Source organism: Zonotrichia albicollis, chromosome 7 (assembly GCF_047830755.1).
Source record: "Zonotrichia albicollis isolate bZonAlb1 chromosome 7, bZonAlb1.hap1, whole genome shotgun sequence".
NCBI classification, from domain to species: domain Eukaryota; kingdom Metazoa; phylum Chordata; class Aves; order Passeriformes; family Passerellidae; genus Zonotrichia; species Zonotrichia albicollis.
The window spans coordinates 49,917,012-49,941,853 of record NC_133825.1 but is presented as its reverse complement, the minus strand read 5'-3'; the positions used below and the strand labels follow the sequence as shown (position 1 = coordinate 49,941,853).

The following is a 24,842-nucleotide window of genomic DNA, read 5'->3' as shown; positions in this document are numbered from 1 at the left end:
ATCCCTCTTCAGGAATATATCTGTTCCCTTTGCAGGGACATCCCTGTGTTTGCTTCCCTTTGCAGGGCTGTTTGTGTGTTACCCCTTACAGGGCTGTTGGTGTGTTTGTTTCCCTTTATAGGAATATCCCTGTTTTCATTGCAGGGACATCCCTGCATTTGTTTGTTTCCTTTGCAGGGATATTGGTGTGTTTGTGTTTGCAGGGCTAATGGTGTGTTTGTTTCCCTTTATAGGGACATCCCTGTGTCTGTTCCCTGTGCAGGGACATCCCTGTGTCTGTTCCCTTTGCAGGGATCTCCCTGTGTCTGTTCCCTGTGCAGGGACATCCCTGTGTCTGTTCCCTGTGCAGTGGGACATCCCTGTGTCTGTTCCCTTTGCAGTGGGACATCCCTGTGTCTGTTCCCTGTGCAGGGACATCCCTGTGTCTGTTCCCTGTGCAGGGACATCCCTGTGTCTGTTCCCTTGGCAGTGGGACATCCCTGTGTCTGTTCCCTTTGCTGTGGGACATCCCTGTGTCTGTTCCCTGTTTAGTGGGACATCCCTGTGTCTGTTCCCTGTGCAGGGACATCCCTGTGTCTGTTCCCTGTGCAGTGGGACATCCCTGCGTCTGTTCCCTGTGCAGGGATATCCCTGTGTCTGTTCCCTGTGCAGGGACATCCCTGTGTCTGTTCCCTTTGCAGTGGGACATCCCTGTGTCTGTTCCCTCTGCAGGGATATCCCTGTGTCTGTTCCCTCTGCAGGGACATCCCTGTGTCTGTTCCCTTGGCAGGGACATCCCTGTGTCTGTTCCCTCTACAGTGAGATCTCCCTGTGTCTGTTCCCTCTGCAGGGACATCCCTGTGTCTGTTCCCTTTGCAGGGACATCCCTGTGTCTGTTCCCTGTGCAGGGACATCCCTGTGTCTGTTCCCTGTGCAGGGACATCCCTGTGTCTGTTCCCTGTGCAGGGACATCCCTGTGTCTGTTCCCTCTGCAGGGACATCCCTGTGTCTGTTCCCTTTGCAGGGACATCCCTGTGTCTGTTCCCTGTGCAGGGACATCCCTGTGTCTGTTCCCTCTGCAGTGGGACATCCCTGTGTCTGTTCCCTGTGCAGTGAGATATCCCTGTGTCTGTTCCCTGTGCAGTGAGATATCCCTGTGTCTGTTCCCTGTGCAGTGAGATATCCCTGTGTCTGTTCCCTGTGCAGTGAGATATCCCTGTGTCTGTTCCCTGTGCAGTGAGATATCCCTGTGTCTGTTCCCTGTGCAGGGATATCCCTGTGTTTTCCTTTGTAGGGGTATCAGGGTGTTCAGGGTTTTTTAGGAACTCTAAACACAGCTCAGGTTGAGAAGGAGACTTTTGTTCCACACAAGATGAAAGTTTCCCAGAACCCCGTGTGGGTGCAGAGTGATTAATGGTAGCTCTAAAACCCTTTCAAGGCCTTTTTGAACAGAACCCACAGCAAGATCTGGTTTGTTTGTGAGAAGGATTTCTCAGGCGGGTGCCCCCCACGCTGGGGGAGCCCTGGCCCAGCTGGCAGGGCTGGGCAGTGTTTGGGTGGCTGGGCTGGAGATGCTGCTGAGCTGAGGCACAGCTGAGCCCCCAGGGATGGCCCTTCCTCCCTGGAGTTATTCACCGGGAGAGACAGAGTGAGAGCTCCATCAAAGGAGGGGAAACCACCCAAACTTCTCCTTCAGCGGAGCAATGAAACTTTGATGAGGGCATTGATGCAAGTTTAATGAGCAGCCCAGCTCGAGCAGGCTGTGCCTGCCCAGCTCACATCACTCTCCTGTTCTCCTGCCCTCTTTGGGGAAATCACATCCTCCTCTCCAGAAGAAAAGAATCAAATGAGAAGTAAACAACCTTCCTGCTCGTGTGCCCTGCAGGAAGGCGCAGCAGAGTCGTGTTTGCAGACAGCATTAGCTTTCACAGGAGGCGTTTTGTGGGTTTCTCCCAGCAGCAGGCAGCTGGAATTGGGAATGAGCACAGGCTCTTGGAGGGCAGGTGTTTGACCCCACTGAAGGATTGTTCCACTTCCCAGGTGAATGAACAATGAGCTTCTGTTTAACACTTGGATTGCTTGAACACTGATGGGTTTTTACTTTTCTGTTTGTTTTTTAATTTCTGCTAGTTGGTCTGGCAGAAAAATCTGTTTTCATTTATCCATTGCTAAGTGATCAAAACTTAAATATTTGTGGGGTTTGTTTGGCCTGTGTCCCTGTTACTGAGTGCATCTGCAGGTGTTCCTTGGCATGGAGGAATAATGACTGTGGAAATAATGGGCTTGTTTGGTGACACTGAAAACACTAAACTTCTGCTTTGCTAATGCAGGGCTTATTTTGTTGGGAAATAATTGTTTGTAAAGGTCTGGGACAAAGCTGGGGCACCTGGGGGGGGCTCACCTGGGCAGGAGCAGCTCCAGGGAGAGCTCAGAGCCCCTGCCAGGGCCTGAAGGGGCTCCAGGAGAGCTGCAGAGGGACTGGGGACAGGGATGGAGGGACAGGACACAGGGAATGGCTCCCAGTGCCAGGGGGCAGGGCTGGATGGGAGATTGGGAATTGGGAATTGTTCCCTGGCAGGGTGGGCAGCCCTGGCACAGGTGCCCAGAGCAGCTGGGGCTGCCCCTGGATCCCTGGCAGTGCCCAAGGCCAGGCTGGACACTGGGGCTGGAGCACCCTGGGACAGTGGGAGGTGTCCCTGCCATGGCTGGGGTGGCACTGGGTGAGTTTGGGGTCCCTCCCAGCCCATTCCAGGATTCTGTGATCTCACCCCTGTCCCTGCTGGGATTCTCATGCCTGGAGCTGTTCAGGGGCTGCATCCCCACCCCACAGCCTCCCTCCCCAGCACCCATTCCCTGTTTTCCTGCCATGCCCATGGAAAGGGAGCCTCAGGGTGAGGGAGGGCCTGCAGTGGGATCAGCTGTGGGTCTGTGGAGCCTCAGTTGTCTGCAGGGTTTGCAGGCAGGCTGGGCTTTGCTGGATGCCAAAAGGAGCTGGTGATTGCTTGATTTCTGAATCCCGAGCTCGGGCGGAGGGAGGAACAGCTGCTGTTTGTCAGATTTGCTCTGCTCCTCAAGAGTTTTACACTCCTGTTCTTGTTTATTTAACATAATTAACCAAGATTGAGCTCTGAAGGTCTTCCTTGCCACTGTCAGGCTGGGGAGAGAATGGTGCAGGGGCTGAAGGGTGTTTGAGCTTTGATTTGGGACATTCCTGGGGCTGCCCAGGGAGGGTTGGAGTGCCCATCCCTGCAGGTGGCACCTGGAGGTGGCACTCAGAGCTCTGGGCTGGGGACAATGGGGCAGAGCTGGGACTCCCTGGGCTGAGAGGGCTTTTCCAGCCTCAGGGGTTCCATGAAGCATCCTGCTGAGGTTTTGGGATGAAGGAGATGAGATGCAGAGCTTGTCAAACTCAGGGATTTGTGTGCAGGACACAGCAGAGCAGCCAGGCAAGCCAGGGAGCAGTGAGTGCCTAATGTAGCAAGGAATAAATTTAGCTTTGGCATCAGACAGTTACACTTTGGAAAGCTGAGAATGATTGTGCTCCCAGTGTTCAAATATTTGACTTTTTTATTAAGTTTTTTCATTTAAATGTAATGACTCTGCACAGTTTGTGTGTGAGTCACTGCTGCCTTGTCCCTGTGGGTGATGTGCTCACATCTGTGGGGTTCCATGGCAGAAAATGCCAGGAAATTTTTCTGGCTGCTTTAGAGGGCTCAAGCCCCTGCACAGGGGATCAGAGACTTTGGCACAGAGCTCAAAACTCTTGTGCTTTTGATTTAGCTTTTGGAAAAAACAATTACTAACTTTATATGAAGAATTACAAGCTACAAAAGTTTAAGTAGAATGATAGTGAATTTATCACTAAAAATAGATTTTTGAGGTTTTTAGCATGAAGGTTCAGGGGGCAAGGTGGAGGAATCTGGGCATGTCCTGCCTTTCTTCATCTTGGCCTCCATCTTCTGCTGTGATGTTGGCACTTTGAATTGGTTTAGAGTTGAAGCTCACTGTCTAACATAGGTGATGGGTATTGGAAAGGAATGGTAAATATTGTACACGTAGTTTTTAGTATAAAAAGGTAACACTGCCTCAGGGCAGGCAGAGTGCCTCTGTCTGTTATGCTGAGTGGATCTTGGCAGGGCAGGAGAAAGAATTTTATATATAAGATACAATAAACAATCTTGAGACTGAGAAATTAAGAGCTCTGGCTCCTTTTTTGAGCACTGGTCTGGGAAAAGAGACTTTTTAATGTATCTCGGGGTAACTCTGAGCAGCAGAGACCCTGATATCTCACATCTCTCTCTCTCTCTGTCCCACAGGTGGGTGCCAGAGCAGCCTTAAAGCCGTGGGTGGCACGCAGAGCCTGGCGCTGGTGGCCCTGGAGCCCGAGGCCCCGCAGGCCGCGCCAGGCCTGCCGCCCTGCCAGCTCCTCACCCTGTCCCCCATCAAAGTGCCACTGCTGGCCTCGCCCTTCCCAGGTAAGGCCCTGTGGGGCTGGGGAGGGTATGGGCAGCACAGGGGTGTGGGGTGGTGCTGGAAATGGGCGGCACTGCCGGGGTTAAACTGGGGGCTCTGGAGCAGTGTGGAGGTGTGCTCTGGGCTGGGTGTCAGGAGTGGGTTCAGAGCTCTGGGATGTTTGTCATGGATGTGTCCCTGGGGCATTTGGGGCCAGCTGAGCTGGTTCCTGCCTCCTCTGAGCGGGTTCTGTGTGCAAATCTGTGAGCCCCCCTGCCCACCCTCAGGTTATGGTGGTGTGGTCACAGCTGAGCTGGACCATTCATGTTCTCAACTAGAAAGTGCCCTCAGGAGGTGTCTGCACACCGTGGGCCAGCACCTGATGAAGTCCCCAGCAGATTCTCTGGGTGTTTACTCACAAACGTGCTGGGAGAGCTCAGCCCGGGCCCTCTCCCAGAGCTGAGGTGTGTTTGGTGCCTGCAAAAATGGCTTTTTGCTGTTTGCTGAGTGGAACCTTTCTAGAGGTGGCAGCTGAGGGGCATCCCTGCTGGGCTGGGCAGGCCTGGTGGTCAGGAGCCTTTAGGGCAATGTTTGTGACTGCACCTGGGGTGCCTGGGGCTATTTTTAGAACAGTTATCTGCCAATTAAGTGAAAAATGTAAATGAGTGAGAAATGGAAATGAGGGCGCGTCTTCCATCTTTTTGGTAATTGAGGAGTAGCACAGGGAGATTGAATTCTGCAGAAGGTGCAGCTCTGGTTTGGGGTTGGTGGGAGAGCTTTAATGAGAGATGGATCCCAGGGATTCTCCTTCCTGCCAGAGCAGGGCTGTGGGACCAGGGCTGTGGGGCTGGGAGCAGCAAACGGGCCCAGAGGAGGGAAAGGGCAGGAAAAGGAGGCTCAGGGGCCCTTGTGGCTCTGCTCAGCTCCTGCCAGGAGGACACAGCCAGGGGGATTTGGGACCATCCCAGGGAACAGGGACAGGAGCAGAGGGAACGGCCTCAGGCTGGGCCAGGGCAGCTCAGGGTGGGCACAGCAGGAATTTCCCCATGGGAAGGGGGCTCAGGAACTGCCCAGGGAGGGTTGGAGTGCCCATCCCTGCAGGTGGCACCTGGAGCTGGCACTTAGGGCCCTGGGATGGGGACAGGGTGGGCATGGACACAGGCTGCGTCTGTCCCGATCCATGTGTCACCTAAAAAGTGACCCTGGGGTTAAGGAGCTGTGAGTTTGGGGTTAATGACCTGTGACCCTGGTGTTAATGAGCTGTGACTGTGGGGTTAAGGACCTCCCCACATTGCCCTTGTCTAAAGCTTGTGAAAGGCCATGGGCACGCAGCAGCAATGAACTCAAAAACCCCAAAATGACATCATTTCCAGCTTCAATCCCCATGTTTATTGGCACCTGGAAGGCTGAACATTGTGTGTGCGGTTCGCTCGATTAATTGATTATCCCCTGTTAACTGATTCTATTAGAGAGCAGTGTCCTGTTCCTGCCTTGTGTGGTCCCATATCTCCAATCACAGGGATTTGCTCAATTTGATCAATAGTCTTAGGAGTGAATATTTATTTTTTAGGCCTTTGATTGTGGTTAGTTTTGCAGCCTTGCAGTTAACTCCTGGCAGCCTAATTAATAGCTTTGGGAATTAATAGCAGGGTGCTAACACAAGGTGGGAGGTGTGGGAAGGGCACAGGGCAGGTGGGGATCCAGGCTCTGCTGCTTTTCCAACCTCACAGAGGAAATTCCTTGGAATTCCCTCAAAGCAAATCACCAGGAATTTAGGGGAACTTGGAGTCTGCACAATGCAGTGTGGTCAATTTTAAAAATTCACTTTTAATACAATTTACTTTACATTTTGGGAAGGAAAATCAGAAGCAAAGCTATGAGAGGGCAGAGAATATTTAAGGGATTTAAAGGCAGCCTTTTCCTTCCAGGAGGCTGTGAAGGATCCCAGCTGGAGCCCTGGGAATGAGCACACAGGGCTGGGAGGTGCTGGCTGCTGCAGGCTGCTGTGCCTTGGCTCTGCAGCCAGTGGTGCTCTTGGGGATTGTTTTGTCACTGTGCTGAGCCCAGAAAAACTTGGAATGATGAAATAAAAGTGTGGGAGAGAAGCAGCATAAAAGCCCTGGGTTTAATAGCAACATAAAATGCTGTTTTATATGGAATAAAGTGTTGAAGCTTGAGGAAGCTGTCCATGGAGTGATGTGTGGCTGGAGAGGCTCTGGCTCTGTGCACTGAGAGGGGCCCTGGCCCCACATTGCTGTGCCCTCTGCTCCCACCCCAGTGAGGTGAGCAGGGAAGGTTCCAGCAATGCAATTGCAGCCCCTTTTTGGGTTAGAATTGCTTTTATTTCCTTTCTTCATTTCGCATCTACTGGTGGTGCTGCTCATGCATCTCCCAGGCAAATGTTCCCTTAAATATTTCATGGCAGCCTGGCTGTGAGTGTGGATTTTGTGCCAGGTTTAACATAAAGACTAAACAGGAGCTTGTGGAGATGCAACTCCTCGCTGTGCTGCATCTTCCTGGGCCCTGCTGGGGGAGGAAACTGCATTTCCCAGCACTGCCACGCAGGGCTCTGAAATCTGCTTCAAAGAAACCCTAAATGCATTAAATCTGCAAGCACCAGCACTTACCTGCAGTAATTAAGGAATGGGGTGTCTGGTAATCTCTAGCACCCCTCTGCAGCTCCTGCATAAAGGAGTGGGTGTTTATTTTCCTCACATGCAGGTTTTTAATGGTAGCAGTGAAGAAGGTAAGAGATGAGCCTGTGCTTATGGACTCTGTAAATTAGCAGCGAGCACAAATATTAAAAAAGGCACCATCTGCCATAGAATCCATTTGCCACCTGTTCCCTGGCTCTCAGCATTATTTAAGGGTTTAAGTGTGGTGGTTTAGGCTGCCACGGAGCAGCTGGGAAGTGACGGAGCCTTTTCCTCTCAGCACCTCAATGCTGAGTGCCAAGGGCTGCTCGGTGCCAGCTCTGTGCCCGAGCTCTCTCCGTGTCTGTCAGTCTGTCCGTGTCTGTCAGTCCCTCCTCAGCAGGGACTGCTCACTGAGCCAGGCTTGATCTGTCCGTGTCTGTCAGTCCGTCCGTGTCTGTCAGTCCCTCCTCAGCAGGGACTGCTCACTGAGCCAGGCTTGATCTGTCCGTGTCTGTCAGTCTGTCCATGTCTGTCAGTCCCTCCTCAGCAGGGACTGCCTGAGTCAGGCTCAGAGCCCACTCAGAGCTGGCTCATGGGCTGGGCTCAGCGCTGGGGAAGGGACCTGGGGTTAGTCCCACTGAGCCCTTGAGCTCAGCCTGAGGTCCCCAGGGCATCACAGGGGCCCAGGATGGATTGGTTTGGAGGGACCCCAAATCCCACCAGTGCCACCCCTGCCATGGCAGGGACACCTGCCCCTGTCCCAGGTGCTCCCAGCCCCAGTGTCCAACCTGGCATGGATATTCTAGCATTTTCCACGTTTCCTGGCCAACCTTGTCCCTCCCCATTCCTTACTGGGAGGGCTGGGCTGGGCCATGTGTCCAACCTCTGTGCACACTCCTTCCTTCCTTCCTTGTGTTAATGAGCTAATTAGCAGCTGCAATCCATGGGTCAGAGCCTGGGATGCCCCTGCAGCCCTGGCCAGGGGTGGCTCCTGCTGGCTCTGCAGCTGGGGCTCTGCTGGGCTCACTGCCACCCTTTGGCATCCTGTCTCTGGGAATTCTCCTGGTGCACTTCTCAGTTCACCTTAGCCCAGCCTCACCTGCACGGGAATTCCACGGCATCAGGTGAGCACAAATGAATGATTTTGGGAGAACAGGAAAGTTCCAGGCAGGAATGTGGGGCTCCCTGTGATGGTGTTCACAGGCGTCCCAGGATGAGGGAAGAGATGAGGATCTGACTCCATGTTTCACAAGGCTGATTTATTATTTTATGATATATATTATATTTAAACTATACTAAAAGAATAGAAGAAAGGATTTCATCAGAAGGCTGGCTAAGAATAGAAAAAGAAAGAATGATAACAAAGGCTTGTGTCTGGGACAAGAGTCTCCGAGCCAGCTGACTGTGATTGGCCATGAATTAGAAACAACCACATGAGACCAATCCCAGATGCACCTGTTGCATTCCACAGCAGCAGATAACCATTGTTTGCATTTTGTTCCTGAGGCCTCCCAGCTCCTCAGGAGGAAAGATCCTAAGGAACGGATTTTTCATAAAATATGGCTAGAGCTCCTGTCCTGGGGAAGCCTCCTCTGGCCTTGCTGGGTGTGCCCCGTGCCTGGCACTGGCACAGGCTGGTGGTTTATGAACTGGCTGTAAATGCTGTGCCCAGCTCTAATGCTGGCTAACGAAGCAAGCAAATGAATGTTCATAGTTATTAGAGTGATAACTTCCTGCTTGGGCTAATGTTCAGCACAAAATCACGCTTTGGTTCTCTGTGTTGGCACACCAGAGGGAAGGTGAGCTGGTTCAGGAGCTCAGATAATGCCCAGAGCCCACTGAAATGGTACCAATTCCCTCCTCCCTGCACAGAGAGTCCCTGCTGGGAGCTGGAGTTGCCCACTTTATCAGGAACCTGTGATAATGAGGGGATGGCTCTCAGTGTGAAAATTCAGCTGGTTTGGGTTACCAAGACAAAATGCAGGAGGAGTAAGGACATGGTGAGGTCAGGCACAACTCTGTGGAATTGCACATTTTTGCACCATCCAAAGCCACTCATGGGCAGTTTATTGGTGCCAATCCATGGTGGGCCTGCCTGGGTTTATGGATCACAGTGAACTTGGTACCAGCAGGGGTTCCCAAGGCTTTGGGACGTCTGGGAGCAGGGGCAGGAGCTGAGGCTCAGGCTGGGCATCAGGAAAAGGCCTCACCTCAGTCCTGCTTAGGCCAGGCTCATGGTTAAGTACCTGCTCCTGTGCTGTGCTCCAGGAGAGGCTCTCAGTGCCTGGGATGTAATAGCAAGGTATTGACAAAGGGAAAAATATCAATACTGCAGTGGCAGTTACAAAAGACAAACAACCCAAATCCTCTCAGTCGTGCCCAGCTCCTGGTAAATGTCATGGAAGTCAGAGTTAATTTAGTGTGTCTGTAACTGCTTGTTAAAGCCCCGAGCTGGCTTTGCTGCGGGAGTGCAGTGCTGGGCAGTGCTTCCATCAGGTGCCACTCCCAGGGGCAGCAGCTCCTCTGCTCAGAGCCCTGCCTGGTGGGTTTGTGTCACAGACATCTTTTCATGGAAAATCCGTTCCTTAGGAGTTTTCCTCCTGAGAAGCTGGGAGGCCTCAGGAACAAAATGCAAGCAATGGTTATCTGCTGCTGTGGAATGCAACAGGTGCATCTGGGATTGGCTCATGTGGTTGTTTCTAATTCATGGCCAATCACAGTCAGCTGGCTCAGACACAGAGCCTGAGCCACAAATCTTTATCATTCCTTTCTACTCTTAGCTTAGCCAGCCTTCTGGTGAAACCTTTTCTTCTATTCTTTTAGTATACTTTTAATGTAATATATATCATAAAATAATAAATCAGCCTTCTGAAACGTGGAGTCAGATCCTCATCTCTTCCCTCATCCTCAGACTCCTGTGAACACCACCATAGGTTTTCCCCATCCAGGTGTTTGCAGAGATAATCAAAACTCCACAACTTTGTGAAAGTTGTAAAGCCGGGATGTTTATTACAGTGCTGGACACGTGGGAATCATCCCCTAAAATGACACGTGTACTTCTGGGAACTTCAGGTCCCTTTTTATCCCCCTCTCAGATACATGTGCATACAATTCCACAATAGGTTCATACATATTCATTTTTACCAATTTTGCGTGACATTTGCCGCTAGTTCTGCTTTATCAGAAAGAATTCCTAGGTCAGGCTGAGCTGCTCTCACAGCAGTCTCTGTCTCTCTCTATCACCCTTTATCTCTGTCCTTCACTGGAGCAGTTTCTCTGAGCCTAGGCCTTGCAGTCAGGCTACATAGCCATGTTTGCTAACCACAGACTCAACTCAAAAATGTACATTTCACCTAAATCAAAATGGATTTCTACCCTGGAAAATTTCGACTCTGCTTCACAGGTGAGGCTGGGGCTCGGGGCTCACACACTGACACAGGAGTTTGTCCTTTTCCCTCTCAGGAGCCTGGGCTGCACAGGGCAGGCTGAGCTCTTTTTCTGTCTGTTAGAGGCTCAAATTAACTGAGATTTGTGTCGCTTAAAAAACCCTCCCTAAACCGAGTATATTTCTTGTAAATGGAGCAGAAGTCTCAGAAGGAAAACCCAAACTGAGTGAAAGGAAGGAATAAGCCTGGGAAGGACAATGGGATTGTTCCACGATCAGCCCTTGCTTTTCCCTCCCCAGAAGAAGGTGAATGGATGAGAATTCCTGTGAGAATCCCGTGAGTTTTAAATCAGAGCTGAGGGAACACCTTGTTGTGGTGGCTGCTGCATCCCGATATTTATTGATGCAATTAAAGCATTAGGAGATCTGCAGGTGTGGCCAAGGCTTGGTGGAATGGTGCTGGGATGCAAAGTAATCCCCAGGGGATGTTCAAGCCCAGCTTTTGTGCTTTTGGGGTGCCCAGCAGGAATATTGGGGGACTTGGAGAGGGGAACATGGCAGCAAATGTTGCTGAGGCCCCTGTAAAAGATGGGAGTGATGCTGTTTTGTGTGCCTTTGTCTTGCTTATTAGTGAGGGGGGAAAAAGCATTTTTAGGCATTATTTTTTATGTGTTCAACTTTATTATTCAGCTGTTTGGGGACTGCTTTTGATGCTGTAAAATGAAGCCACAGAGTGGATTTTAATTAATATATTCCCAATGTCTAGCCTGAATCAGGGCTGGATGTAGGGTAAACTCGATGCAAAATGAAATCTGATGGAGGAGGAAATTCCACAATCCTAGTGGATTCATCTCCACTATTAGGATTTGCATCTGCAGGATCTTTTGCCTTCTGGTGCAATTCTTGGCATGGGGATAATCTCAGCATTCCCTGGAACAGGAGGGGACCCTGGAATGCTGCAGACACTCAGCCCAGTGGGCTCAGTTGAGAGCTGAGCAAACCCTGTGCCACAAACCATCCTGTGAATCATTCACATTGCTGTTGGACTTCCTCTTGGAAACTAAAATTAGTATAGAAATTCCTGACTGGGAGTTTATTGTGAGGGAATTGAAATTCCAGGGTGCCATGGCACGACATGGGGGGTCTGTGAGGCTAAGACTCAGGATAATTATTATTATTATAATTATTGTTATTATTTTTATTATATTTTTATTATTATTACTATTCCCCCAATCAAAGGCCATTCCTGCTCAGCCCCCTGGATGGTAGGAACCAAATCCTCAGGGATTTTCCTGGTGTTTGCTCCCAGCTTTGCTTTGGAGCTGTGGATGTTTCCTGGGTGGCTCCCCCATTCCTCAGTCAGGCCCCCCTAAAGTGTAAAGAAATGTAACGAGGTAAAATGAATCTTCCTTCTTGGCCAGAATATAAATAAGGGAGCTTAATTACATTTCCCAATTTTAAGTGTGCCACAGGAGCTTCCCCAGGGTGCTAAATGGAATTTCATGGATTTTATTGCATGTGCAGCTCTGTTGGCACATGCAGGATGTGGGGATGGTGGAAGGGGAAAAGGAGAAGGATGTGGGGATAGTGGGAGGGTCCCTGCCCTTGGCAGGGGTGGCATGGGATGGGCTTTGAGGTCCTCCCAGCACAAACCAGGCTGGCATTCTGTCACCCCCAGAAAATCCCTCCTGCCAGCCCCTGTTTGGTATCAAGAGCCTGGGACTTGAAACCTGACTCAGAAACCACCAAAAAATGGAGCACAAGGGTCACATTCCTGGTTTCTGCCTGGCTGGGTTCAAATTTCCAAATCTAATTTCTGACTCAAAGCCTCCCAGAAATGAGTGCTTGAAGATTTCACTCGAAAACACAAAGGATTGGTTCAGGCAGAAATAATTACTGTGCTGTGACAGGAGCAAGGGGAGGTTCTGGGGGCCTGATGCTGCATAATTCAGTGTGTTCTCTCACAATTACATCCTGTCCAGAGAGGAGATGGAAATTTGCTGCTGGGGTTTGTGTGAGGCTGGAAAAGAATCATAAAGGTTTGGGAAATGGGACTGGGCAGAGCAGTGGGAAGGGCTGTGGGAGATGAAGGCTGTGGGGTGACCATCACCATCACCATCCTCATCACCCCCTTTTGCCCTGCTCCAGAGGCTCCCTGGGCTGCAGGGGGGTCCCGCCTCCCCTTTCTGGAAAAGCTCTGTCACAGCCCAGGAGAGCCCCAGTCCCTCCAGCCAGGCTCAGCACAGATCCCTGCTCTGCCTGTGGCCCCTCCAGCCTTATTTTCCAATTCTCTGATTTCTCATTCACTGATGGCTCCATGAATAATTCAGGAGGAGCCTTTGATCCGGGCTGGCTGCCATCTGCCCTGCTGGGAGGGCACGGAGGTCACCTGGGTCAGGAGCTGCTGCTTCAGAAACTGCCCAAAAATCCAATCAAGCCTTTTCCCCCCACTTTGGAGGCTCCATGGAGCTGTGTAATGCAGCAGGAGGGCAGAAGGTGTATAATACTGAGCCTGGGAAAATCTCAGTGCAGTTCTACACTGTTGGAACCAGGCTGGAACTACTCTGCAGTCCCTGCTGGACGTGGGCTGTGTGTCCTGGGAGGGAATGGCAAGGGAATGGCACAGCTGTGCCTGTGGTAATGGGAGTTGGGATCCCCTGAGTGAGGTGCCAGAAAAATTCAGATTGTTGAGGCTTTCATACCAATATTAATAATGATTTACATTGCTCTGCTCCCTGGGACAGCGATGGGACCCAGGGAGCAGCTGGAGCTGTACCAGGGGAGGTTTAGGTTAGATTTTAGGGACAGGCTCATCCCCAGAGGGTGCTGGCACTGCCCAGAGAATGGGCACAGCCCCGAGGCTGCCAGAGCTCCAGGAGAGCTTGGGCAGCACTCCAGGTGTGCCCAGGTGGGGTTTTGGGGTGTCTGTGCAGGGCCAGGGCTGCTCTGGGTGATCCTGTGGGTCCCAGCTCAGGACATTGCATGATCCCACAGGATTTACAACAAAGCCCAGGAGAGGATCAGAGTTCTGAGGCAGCAGGAGAATCCTGTGTGTGGAGATAACCCAGGGAGGGAGGCAGGACCGTGGTCTGACCCTGTGCCAGCCTGCAGACCCAGGGGTGTCCAGGCTCTCCCCACTCCTGGTGGCACCTCAGGCACCTGGTGGGCTCTGTCCTGCTGAGGAGAATTCTCCTGCTGGAGACGTTTCACCATTTTCCCTCTTTTTTTCTGTCTTTTCTCTGCAGCCCAGTTCAGACAGGGAAGGTTTCAGTGGTTTTGTTCCACAGTGTGTAAAATGTCACTGCCATTGTCACTTGGGAACGGGATCTCTCAGGTAGAGAGAAGAGATTTGTCTCGTTTTTGGGCACAGTTCTGCCAAGATTTCTTTTTAATGAGTAAAGCCAGCTCAATGGCTCAGTCTCAGTGCAGAATTTTGAAATTCAGGGGAATGTTCACTAGAGAGGGGTTGATGCGAGAGGAGCAGCAGATCTGATACAGATAAATGGTGATAACTGGTTTGTCCTGGGAAGTGATGGATCCTTTTGTAGGAGTGCCATTCCCACCTCGCCAGAGCAGCTCAGAGCACCTTGTCATAGTTCCACATAATGCCAGAAGTGTCCCTAAAGGAATGGTTTGTGCTTCTCAGTATAAATTCTGGTGCCTTTTGCTCTCCAGCCCCCCCTGGCACAAAGCAAGCTCAAGGAGAAGCCACCCCTGGGGCTCTGCTTTCCCTGGGCTCCCAGAGCAGGAAGGTCTCACACCAGCTCCATATCAGGGCAGTCAGAAATTAGTGAGAAAAGGTGAATTTCACCCTGGGATCAAAGCACATCCTGGGCTGGAGGGTGTGATGGTGTTGACAGGGGTCCTAGGATGAGGGAAGAGACGAGGATCTGACTCCATGTTTCAGAAGGCTGATTTATTATTTTATGATATATATTGCATTAAAACCATACTAAAAGAATAGAAGAAAGGATTTCATCAGAAGGCTGGCTAAGAATAGAAAAAGAAAGAATGATAACAAAGGTTTGTGGCTCAGGCTCTCTGTCTGAGCCAGCTGACTGTGATTGGTCATTAATTAGAAACAACCACATGAGACCAATCCCAGATGCACCTGTTGCATTCCACAGCAGCAGATAACCATTGTTAACATTTTGTTCCTGAGGCCTCCCAGCTTCTCAGGAGGAAAAAACTCCTTAGGAAAGGATTTTCCATAAAAGATGTCTGTGACAGGAGGGGACCTAGAAGGGCCCAGCCCAGCTCCTGGCCTGGCACAGGCACCCAGCAATGCCCCATGCCCCAGAGCCTTGCCCAAGCACCCCCTGCCCGTTCCTCTCCCAGCACAGCAGCAGGCACAGAGAGCCTCCAGCAGGAGCTGGGTGTGCAGCCCAAAGCTGAGGAGCTGAGCCCAGCAGGGTCTGGAGCAGGGCTCATCTCTGCAGTCACCCAGGGACACGAGCTGAGCCTGCCAGGATTTGCATCATTTGCTTTGCTAAGCAAGGCTTGGATGGGGTTTAATAATCCTGCTCTTTTTGTTATTAAATGTGTCGGGTTCAATTCTGTCATGGTGAGCCCTGCTCTTACAGCTCCTGTGATGAGAAATCTCATTAAAAGTTGGGAAATGCTTTCTCTTAGCTTCTGCTGCTCACAGACTGCTTGTTTCAGTCTGAACTTCTTTTTTTCCAGTTAAAGCCACTGTTGGGATTTGGCACAAAGGGAGAATTCCTGCCTGGGATCACAAGGGCAGCACCAGAGGAGGTCAGAGCTGGGCAGGGACTTTATTGGGATGGGCACAGGGCCTTGAGCACCCATTTCCCCCACAAGAGAAGAAATGGGGATGATAGACCCTGTCTGAAATGATTCCTCTGAGGAGTTTCTAAGCTGGGACTCCCCCGGTGTCCCAAGTGCTGCAGCAGGCTTTGGAGGGTGATGAGAGCTGAGGTGTCCTGGGATTATCCCTGACAGGACAGGGTGGAGCAGGACACTTCACAGGGCTGTGGGGGATACTCCATGCCCCTGAGCCCAGCAGGTTTGGGGTGTGTGCTCTGCTGGTGCTGTCACTCTCATGGCATCATGGAATAATTTGTTTTTGAGGGGCCCTTCAGAGGTCATCCTGTCCCACCCCCATTTCCCTGGCTGGTTTTACAGGTGGTATTTCCAACACCAGTAGTACAGGACAGGGCTGTAAGAACTGGCTGAATGTGACGCTCCAGCCTTTGGGGGGGTTGATTTGTTTTGATGTCACTTTGCTTTTGAAGCCTCTGTGCCTTCCCTCGTTTCGCTGCTCATTTGGTGGAAATTGCTAAAAAGCAGGTTGTTAAAGGAGGAGAAATTGGAGAGGGAAATGTTCCCCAGCACAGCTCACTGCAGAAGGTGCTCATTGCCACTTAGGCCTGACTCTGCAGATTTTCAGGAATTCTTGCTGACTTTCTTCCCTTCCCGCTCCAATAAGCAATTTACTCCAGCATTCACCAGTTCTGAAGTGGTTATGGCAATGCATATTGAAATGAAATCTTCAAATGACCCTGCAGGAACAAAAGTGCAGCTCCTGCTCTGCTGGGGAGGGGCTGGGGGCCAGCAGGGGTTGGGATCTGCTCAGGATCCAGATATGGAATGGGTTGGGATGGCCCTAAATCCCACCCAGTGCATGGCAGGGAACCAGCAGGGGTTGGGATCTGCTCAAGATCCAGCCATGGAATGGGTTGGGATGGCCTTAAATCCCACCATGGAATCCATTCCATGGGAACCATGGAATGGAACGGAATGGAACGGAATGGAACGGAATGGAACGGAATGGAATGGAATGGAATGGAATGGAATGGAATGGAATGTCCCTAAATCCCACCCCTGCCATGGCAAGGACACCTCCCTCTGTCCCAGGCTGCCCCAGCCCTGCCAGCCTGGCCCTGGGCAGTGCCAGGGTGGGAAGTGTCCCATGGAACTGAGCAGTGATGTCTCTCCATATTTGTGTTCTGCTGTACACTGATTTGTCTGGGCATAAATCTCTCTCCAGCTGCACTTCTGTGCCTCATGCTTTTATTTCTCATTTCACCAAAGAGAGAGGACCCTTCACTCATTTTCTGACCTCCTCCCTGGGCAGTTTATTCATCTGATGGAATCCAGTGGGGGGACTTGGCTCCTACACCATCAATTTTAAACTTAAAAAACCCAAAGCATTTCTGTGCCAAAATCCCACTTCTCCCAGTCCCTGTGGTGGCCTCGAGTCCCCTGTGCCAGTGCCACGCTGTGCCAGTGGCTGTGCCACCCTGCACCTTCCAGCTTTTGTCATTCTCCTGTGCTGCCCCCAGGTCAGGAGTGAATTCCTTTTGTCACTTCCCAGTGCAGCAGGAAAGGAACTCTTCAGCAGACATTTCTGTATCCTTTTCTCAATTTGAAACTGGGAAAACCCAAACAAACACAAAGCACAGGGCAGATGGATGAAGGAGAGCAGAGCAGTTGGGTCATCCTGCCCAAACCAGCGATGCTGATTTCCAGGGTTGGCTCTGATTGGGGAGGAGCTCCAGCTGCCCCTGGGGCTGAGCTGGGGGTGGCAGTGGGGCAGGGCAGCTTGTTGAGCCCTGCAGCAGCTGTGCCAGCTGTGCCAGCTGTGCTGGGATGCTCCCCCCAGCACAGCCCCGTGCCTGTGCAGGCAGCCAAGGGCAGCTGCTGCTCAGGAAGCACCACACGTTCCCAGTGTGAGCACAGGGAAGGGCATAATCACATTCAGAGAGTGCTGAATGTTTTAATGAACGTGTCTGGGCCTTGCAAAGGAGCAGAGGAAGGAAGGGAAACTCCTCAGAGGTGGCTCCTGGGCAGCCTCGTGTTTACCCAGCAGGGGCTGCCTTGAGGAGGAGTGTGATGTGTCCTTGAGGGGAAGGGGGAGCAGGGCTGAGGGGCTGCATGGAGCTGAAGGATGCTGCCTGCTTGGGAAAAAGTCGATTTTTTTTTTATTACTGCTCAATTCTTTCTTTTTTTCAAGCAGAGAGTATTCTCTTGTCCTTTGCTGATAGGCAGGACTGCCCCAAATTATCTCATCAGGATGGACTGTGCTTCTAAATGAAGCAAGTCCCTGGGCCCTGATCTCCAGCACTTTGGGGGCCAGGAGGTGACAGCAGCACTAATCAAAGTGACTGGGTGCATTGCTGGGCCTGCCTGTCACACACAGGGCTGCAGCTGCTGATTCCACTGCTCCTTCCCATCAGGAGAGGTGATGGTGATGTCCCAGGGTGTCCCAAACTCCTCCTCCCCCTGGGGATATGCCAGGGTGAGCACTGGGGCTCCTCTCACGGGGCAGGGCAGCCACAGCAGGGCAGTTCAGGGCAGAAATTTGGGCAGGTTTATTCATGGAGGGGTTGTAAAGCCCTGGAACAGGGAATGGTGGAGGCCCCATCTCTGGAGGGATTTCTGAGTGGGCACATGGTTTCATGGTGACCATGGTGGTGCTGCTGGCTGTTCTTGATGGTCTTGCAGGTCCTTTCCAGCCATAGTGACTGTGGGATTTCCTGGTCCAGCTGGTGCTGCTGTCCCCCTCCTTGGGGCTGGGAATGGACAAATTCCTCCCAGGTGATGTCCCAGCAGTGCCAGAACTGGATGAGATGTGGATTTATCCTGACTGCCCTCCCCACCACACCCTGCAGCCCTCTCTCCTCTGCTCTCCTGCGCCTGAACATCCCTCACCACTGCAGGGCTCCTGTGTGGGGCTGCCCCACCTCGGGCAGGGCTCTGTGCTGGTGCTCACCCTCATCACACAGGGCTCAGGGTTCTGAGCAGCAGCTCTGAGCTCTGCCCTGCTTCTTCCTCTCATTTTGTTAAAAATGCCAGCTTTGGGAGTTGCAGAGCAGGGTTGAATCCTTTCTTCCTGAGATAGATAAGATGGTGGGGTTACTCTAAGAAGGGGTTCAGTCTTCAATCTTTGGCTTACAAGAGCAATGTTTTTATAAACTATTAGAGTCAATTAGAGTTTGAGTAGTTTATTCTCAAGCCCAGCTCCCGTGGGGGCTGTGAGGGGCAGCAGGAGTGAGGGCAGTGGGAAATGCTGGCACTGCTGGCTCTGAGGAGCTGAGCTTAGCACCAGGCAGGGCATGCTGGCACCTGCAGCTGCCTCCTGGAGCTGCCCACACAGAGCTGGCAACTGCAGGCACTGCTCACATCCCACGGGCTGGGGCAGTGCCCAGCCTGATCTCAGACACCTCAGTGCCAGGAGGGGCTGGGGAATGGGGCAGTGCCCAGCACCAATCTCAGACACCTTACAGCCTGCAGCTCAGTGCCAGCGTGGCCAGGAGGGGCTGGGGGCAGTGTGTGATGGTGCTCACAGGGGTCTGAGGATGAGGGAAGAGATGAGGATCTGACTCCATGTTTCTGAAGGTTGATTTATTATTTTATGATATATATTATATTAAAACTATACTAAAAGAATAGAAGGAAGGATTTCATCAGAAGGCTGGCTAAGAATAGAAAAAGAAAGAATGAATAACAAAGGTTTGTGACTGACTGAGAGAGTCTGGACAGCTGGCTGTGATTGGCCATTAATTAGAAACAATCACATGAGACCAATCCCAGATGCACCTGTTGCATCCCACAGCAGCAGATAACCATTGTTTGCATTTTGTTCCTGAGGCCTCCCAGCTTCTCAGGAGGAAACATCCTAAAGAAAGGATTTTCCATAAAATATCATGGCTACAGCAGTGCCCAGCACTGATCTCAGACACCTTACTGCTGCAGCTCAGTGCCAGCCTGGCCAGGGAGGGGCTGGGGAATGGGGCAGGCACCTGTCCCTGGCCACCTTGTCCCTGTCACCTCCTCTTCTCCCTGCTCACCTTCTCCCTATCACCTTGTGCTGTCCCTGTCACCTCCTCCTGTCCCTGCTCACCTTGTCCCTGTCACCTCCTTCCCCTCTGCCTTGTGTGGCTGTGTTGGAACGTGCTGGGAAGTGCCTGAAAGGATCCCAGGAATGTGCAGATGTTCTCCAGAGGCACTGCAGGCTCATCAGCCTGCCCTGGCCCTGCCAGCACCCAGACCTTCACAGGAACAGCATTTCCCTCCTCCCTCCCTCTCCTCAGGATTGTTTTGGAGTAGAATTGGCCTGAATTTAATCACAAAGGGTTCACACTCAGGTGTAATTCCAGCCCAGGTTATGTTCAGTTCAGAGCAGAGGCTGATATTGCATCGTGACATTCAACTCCATCCAGGCTGTGTTTGTATTCCAAAGCCATCCATTGCAAAGACTGCTCTTCAGAAGCACAAAGAGCTCCAAAGCATAAATATTTATTCCTTAAAGGTTAAGATTGCCTTAAATCATTCCAGCTTATTTGGTGAGCAGCAGTTATAATTAAAATAAGCAGTTGAACCCCATCTGCATGTATGAAATGCATATATATGTGTATATAAATATATATTTATATGTACTTGACTCTGGTGCGGATGGAAGCCGTGGGATAATTGCTTCCATCACATCAGAAGATGCACTGATATTGTTCCTGGATGGGGTAATAAATCAGCATAAAGAAGCAGCTGAAATTATATAATGGCACGTCACGTTTGAGAGGCGGCAGAGCCAAGGTGGGGAATGAGCAGAGCTTGTCTCCAGTGCAGGGTGCAATTGCAGGGATAATTATGCAAGTTATGGAAATCACTCCAGTTTTGGGTGTAGAGAACTCATGGAACCCAAGGACAGTGTGGTGATGTTCACAAGGATGAGGGGAGAGATGAGGATCTGACTCCATGTTTCACAAGGATGATTTATTATTTTATGATATATATTATATTAAAACTATACTAAAAGAATAGAAGAAAGGATTTCATCAGAAGGCTGGCTAAGAATAGGAAAAGAAAGAATGAATAACAAAGGCTTTTGTCCTGGACAGAGAGTCCAGTCCAGCTGACTGTGATTGGCCATTAATTAGAAACAACCCCATGCGACCAATCCCAGATGCACCTGTTGCATTCCACAGCAGCAGATAACCATTGTTTGCATTTTGTTCCTGAGGTCTCTTGGCTTCTCAGTAGGAAAACTCCTAAGAAAAGGATTTTCTATAAAAGATGTGTGTGACAGGACAGGGCTTGGAGCAGCCTGGGACAGGGAGAGGTGTCCCTGCCATGGCAGGGGTGGCACTGGGCGGGATTTGGGGGCCCTTCCAGCCCACACCAGTCTGGGATTCCGTGCTCTGTGTTGGAATATTGTGCTATGGCACCTGGAATTGTGGGGACACAGATCCGTGAGAGCATTCAGAGTGTGTGAATGGGCTTTTGTAACAGACTGAAGGTTTCAGAAGTGATCCATCCTATTCCAGGGTGTGCAGAAGTTGGGATGGGATCTGTCTGATATCCTTGCAGGAAATCCTGCAGCTTGGGCTGTGCTGGGAATTGTGATATTCCCTGTCTGCATTAAAGATGGGATGGGATGGGATGGGATGGGATGGGATGGGATGGGATGGGATGGGATGGGATGGGATGGGATGGGATGGGATGGGATGTACAGCCATGAATGTACAACAAACGACCCTGGCAGTGGTGGCTGGGAAATGGGACATGGGCACTGCTGCTGGGCCACCTGGCTTTGCCCTGCCAGGGAATGGGGTTGGGTGGCTCTTGTGTGGCTCAGCTCCTGAAAAACCTCCCAGTTCATGGGGAATGAATGCTCCAGGTTGGACCTCAGGTGTGGCAGCAGGCAGGAGTTATTCTGCAGGACTGAGAGCCTGGCTTAACTGGCCTGGTTCTGGTTCCTCATGAATAATGAATGCACATGAGCAAATCACAGTTTCTGCTCTGGGCCTTGTCCCAGCAGACTGTGAAGCCCTGGATAAAGCTGTACTTTTAAAGTATTGGCAAAATAATTTCCCCTGGATAGAGTGGGACACCAAGAAGTTGTGATGAGTAACAGTGGAAACCAGAGGATGTTATTTAAAATGAGAACACTGATCTTGCTGTGACCTGCTGGGAGGGCATCGATCTATCCTGGCAAATTCTTACTTTGAGGGACACATTTTCATTAATTTGAAATTTCTGGCACTGTTCATTGGCTGAAGATCCGTGGGCATCATGGCCAGGAATCGAGCTGAGCTCAAACCTTGTTTTAACCCTGCAGTGGGGGCAGGAGATGTGCTCAGCAGATGAATTCCCTGAATCACTGAGGCTGGAAAAGCTCCCTGAGATCCCCTAGTGCAGCTCAGCGCTGCCATGGCCTTGAGTGCCAAGGGCTGGGCACAAAACCTGAGGGTTTTAAAGGGAATTATTGTTTACCAGGGCTAATTCCACCGTGTCCTTGTGCTCTGCTTGCAGGTTCTGCCTCCAGGCTGGACAGTTCCATGGGGCCCCTGGTGCCAGCTCAGCTCACCCGTGTCACGGCCCTGGCAGCGCCCACCGTCACCCTCATGGCCACCAACCTGCTGGAGCAGGCACGAGCAGGTGGGTGCTGTCCCCAGGGCTGGGAGCGCCTGGGCCCATGCTCTGTGTCCCTCCTGCAGGGCTGGGACCCCCAGATCCGCTGGGATTGTGCTGGGCTGTAGGAGCATCAGGGGGTAGGATGGTGGGGATGGACAGAGAGCAGAGATCTCTGCAGCCAGGTCGGGAACTTGGGGTTCATTGCAGAGGGCCTGGGGGCAGGGCCCTGCTGGAATTTGGGGTTTATTGCAGAGGGCCTGGGTGCAGGGCCCTGCTGGGATTTGGGGTTCATTGCAGAGGGCCTGGGTGCAGGGCCCTGCTGGGATTTGGGGTTTATTGCACAGGGCCTGGGTGCAGGGCCCTGCTGGGATTTGGGGTTTATTGCACAGGGCCTGGGTGCAGGGCCCTGCTGGGATTTGGGGTTTATTGCACAGGGCCTGGGTGGGCTTTATGGTGCCTCCCAACCCAACCCAGGCTGTGGTTCTGTGATTTCCAGGGCAGTGGCAAAGAGCAGCTCGTGGGCAGGGTGGCTATGTGGCTGGGAGTGCAGCTATGAAATGAGTGTGTCCCTGAGCTCCACACCAACACTGAACTTGGGTTCTCATTTGTCCTTGAGCTCCACATCAATACTCAATTTGTCTGGGTTCTCATTTGTCCTTGAACTCCACACCAACACTGAACTTGGGTTCTCATTTCTCCCTGAACCCCACACCAACACTGAATTTGTCTGAGTTCTCCTCCTGCTCCCACTCCAAATGCCCTGAATAATGACAGGGAGGGTGGGCAGTGTTTGCTGCAGGAAGGAGAAAAGCTCAGCTCAAGGAGATTTGTTCTGAGAGGGGAAAGGAGCACTTGGAGGGCACAGCAGGAGCGCTCAGAGCAGCAAAGAAATTGAGTTAAAAGGAAACCAGTGTGGGCAGGCAGGAGCTGTGTCCCTGGAGCAGGGAAAGGACCTGGATTGGGTGGGACCAGTGGGATCCCAGTGCCTGGAGCAGGGCAGGACCTGGCTGATAGGACAAGAGCTGAAATGCCACCCTTGGATTGAGTAGAAGCAGCAGAGGAGGAGCTGGGGATCAGTCAGGGGAGGTTTTGGGCTGATCTCAAACACCAGAGCCATGAGGTTGTGGGCACAGACAGAGCTGGCCTGTGCAGATTCTGGGGGAGGACAAACCCCACTGTGGGATGTGTGTAGTTAATAAATCAGTTACTGGGAGCACTTAAGAGTCAAACTGTTAATCTTTTTTGAGATTAATGGAGGTTTGGCCTCTTACAAAACAAATTTTGACTATGCCTTGTCCACAGCTCCTCGTGGCATTGAATCCATCTTCACTCTTCCCCTGCCTCTCTAATTCTGCTTTTAAGGAGTTGTTTGTGATCACACCCAGCATCCTCTGTGCTGTACCCAAGGCAGTTTTGCTGCTTCACCTTTGCTTGCATGCTGTGAATTATTCATGTCCCTGTGCTGGTGGAGCCTGGGAGAAGGAGCCTCTTTCATCAGGAGCCTTTATCTCCATCCCCCCTCATCCTCCACAGCGAGCAGAACTCGCTGTGCTGCTGACTCTGGGGTGAAAAGGAGCTGGAAATGTCTCATGCTGGCTTCCCTGTCAGGCTGCAGCTCAGTCTGAGTGCTTAGGGCTGGGGAGAGGGTAATTAATGAGCAAGGAGTGAAGGTGTGCCCTGTGAACACATTCTTTAAATCTTCTCTTGAAACAGCTCCACAGTGTACTGTTGTTGATAGTTTTTCACCTATGATTTTACATTAAAAAGGTCGCCTTCTTCATTTGCAAGTAGTATTATATTTAATCATATTGCAAACTAAAATAGCTCTTCCAGTATCTTCTATGTTCTTCTGAAAATGATAGTTATTCCTAGTATCTTCCAAAAATGGCAATATTTTCAAAAGATGTATATAACTAGACAATTTGGTGACACAGTGAACCCTGCTGCTGGTCCCTCCCAGTGTGGGCACAGGAGGTTTCAGGGATGGGGAGACTCTGATGGGTTCCCTTGGGAAGCTGGGGGCCCTGGGGCTCCCCCTGGCACAGCCAGCCCTGTTCCAGGAGGGATCCCCAGCCTGGGGAGGGAGGAACAACCTCTTTGTTTTATTTTCCTCTTTACTTGCACTGCGGGCAAACACTCAGCATTCAACTGCAGGTGTAAAACTGAATGGCTCCTGCTGTGCACAGGCCTTCAGGGCTTCCCTTTGTTGTTTTATTTTTGTTGGTTGTTTGCTTTTTCTTTTTTTTTTTTTTTTATTCCCATTTTCTTTTCTACGTGCTGTGGCAGCAGGTTCCACATGGGAATGCCCAAGGAAATGCCTCTGCAGAGCTCACCAGGGCTGCAGCAACCAGGGCTGTCCTGGGGCCTTGGATGGGCTGGGAGGGAGAATTCCCAGGAGAGAAAGAACAGGGAGAATTTCAGGAGGGAAAGGACAGGGAGAATTCCCAGGAGGGAAAGGAGAGGGAGAATTCACAGGAGGGAAAAGACAGGGAGAATTCCAGGAGGAAAAGGAGAGGGAGAATTCACAGGAGGGAAAGGAGAGGGAGAATTCCCAGGAGGGAAAGGACAGGGAGAATTCCCAGGAGGGAAAGGACAGGGAGAATTCCCAGGAGGGAAAGGACAGGGAGAATTCCCAGGAGGGAAAGGAGAGGGAGATTCCCAGGAGGGAAAGGAGAGGGAGATGTCCCAGAAGGAAAAAGGAGAGGGAGAATTCTTGAGAGGGAAAGGACAGGCGGTGAGCTTTAGTGTCCCTCCCAGCCCAAACCATCCCATGATTTGTATCAGAGCTTCCAAAGGCAGGGAATGTTTCCTGTCTCTTGAGCCCATGTGCCTGTGGGATGAAATTCACCCTGTATTTCACAGAGATGAAATCCATGGCTGCTTCCCAAGTCAATGGTGACTGTAAAAGTACCAATGTCACCCTGGCCATGGCTTGTGCCCCTGGGGCTCCCCGGGCAGTGTCCCTGTGCCACCCTCTGTGCCAGGCCTTGCCCAGGGCTGCCCTTCCCCTCCCA

The 24,842-nt window shown here is 51.5% G+C and overlaps 1 protein-coding gene across 1 annotated transcript in view; it reads left to right on the top strand.

The window, feature by feature from the left end:
• TCERG1L (transcription elongation regulator 1 like) overlaps window positions 1–24,842 on the top strand; it is a 46,466-nt gene that overhangs the window by 7,887 nt on the left and 13,737 nt on the right. The window contains exons 4-5 of the mRNA XM_074545424.1: window positions 4,296–4,454; window positions 21,727–21,852. Of these exons, the coding sequence (XP_074401525.1) occupies window positions 4,296–4,454; window positions 21,727–21,852 (285 nt within the window). The remainder of the gene's footprint in view (window positions 1–4,295; window positions 4,455–21,726; window positions 21,853–24,842) is intronic.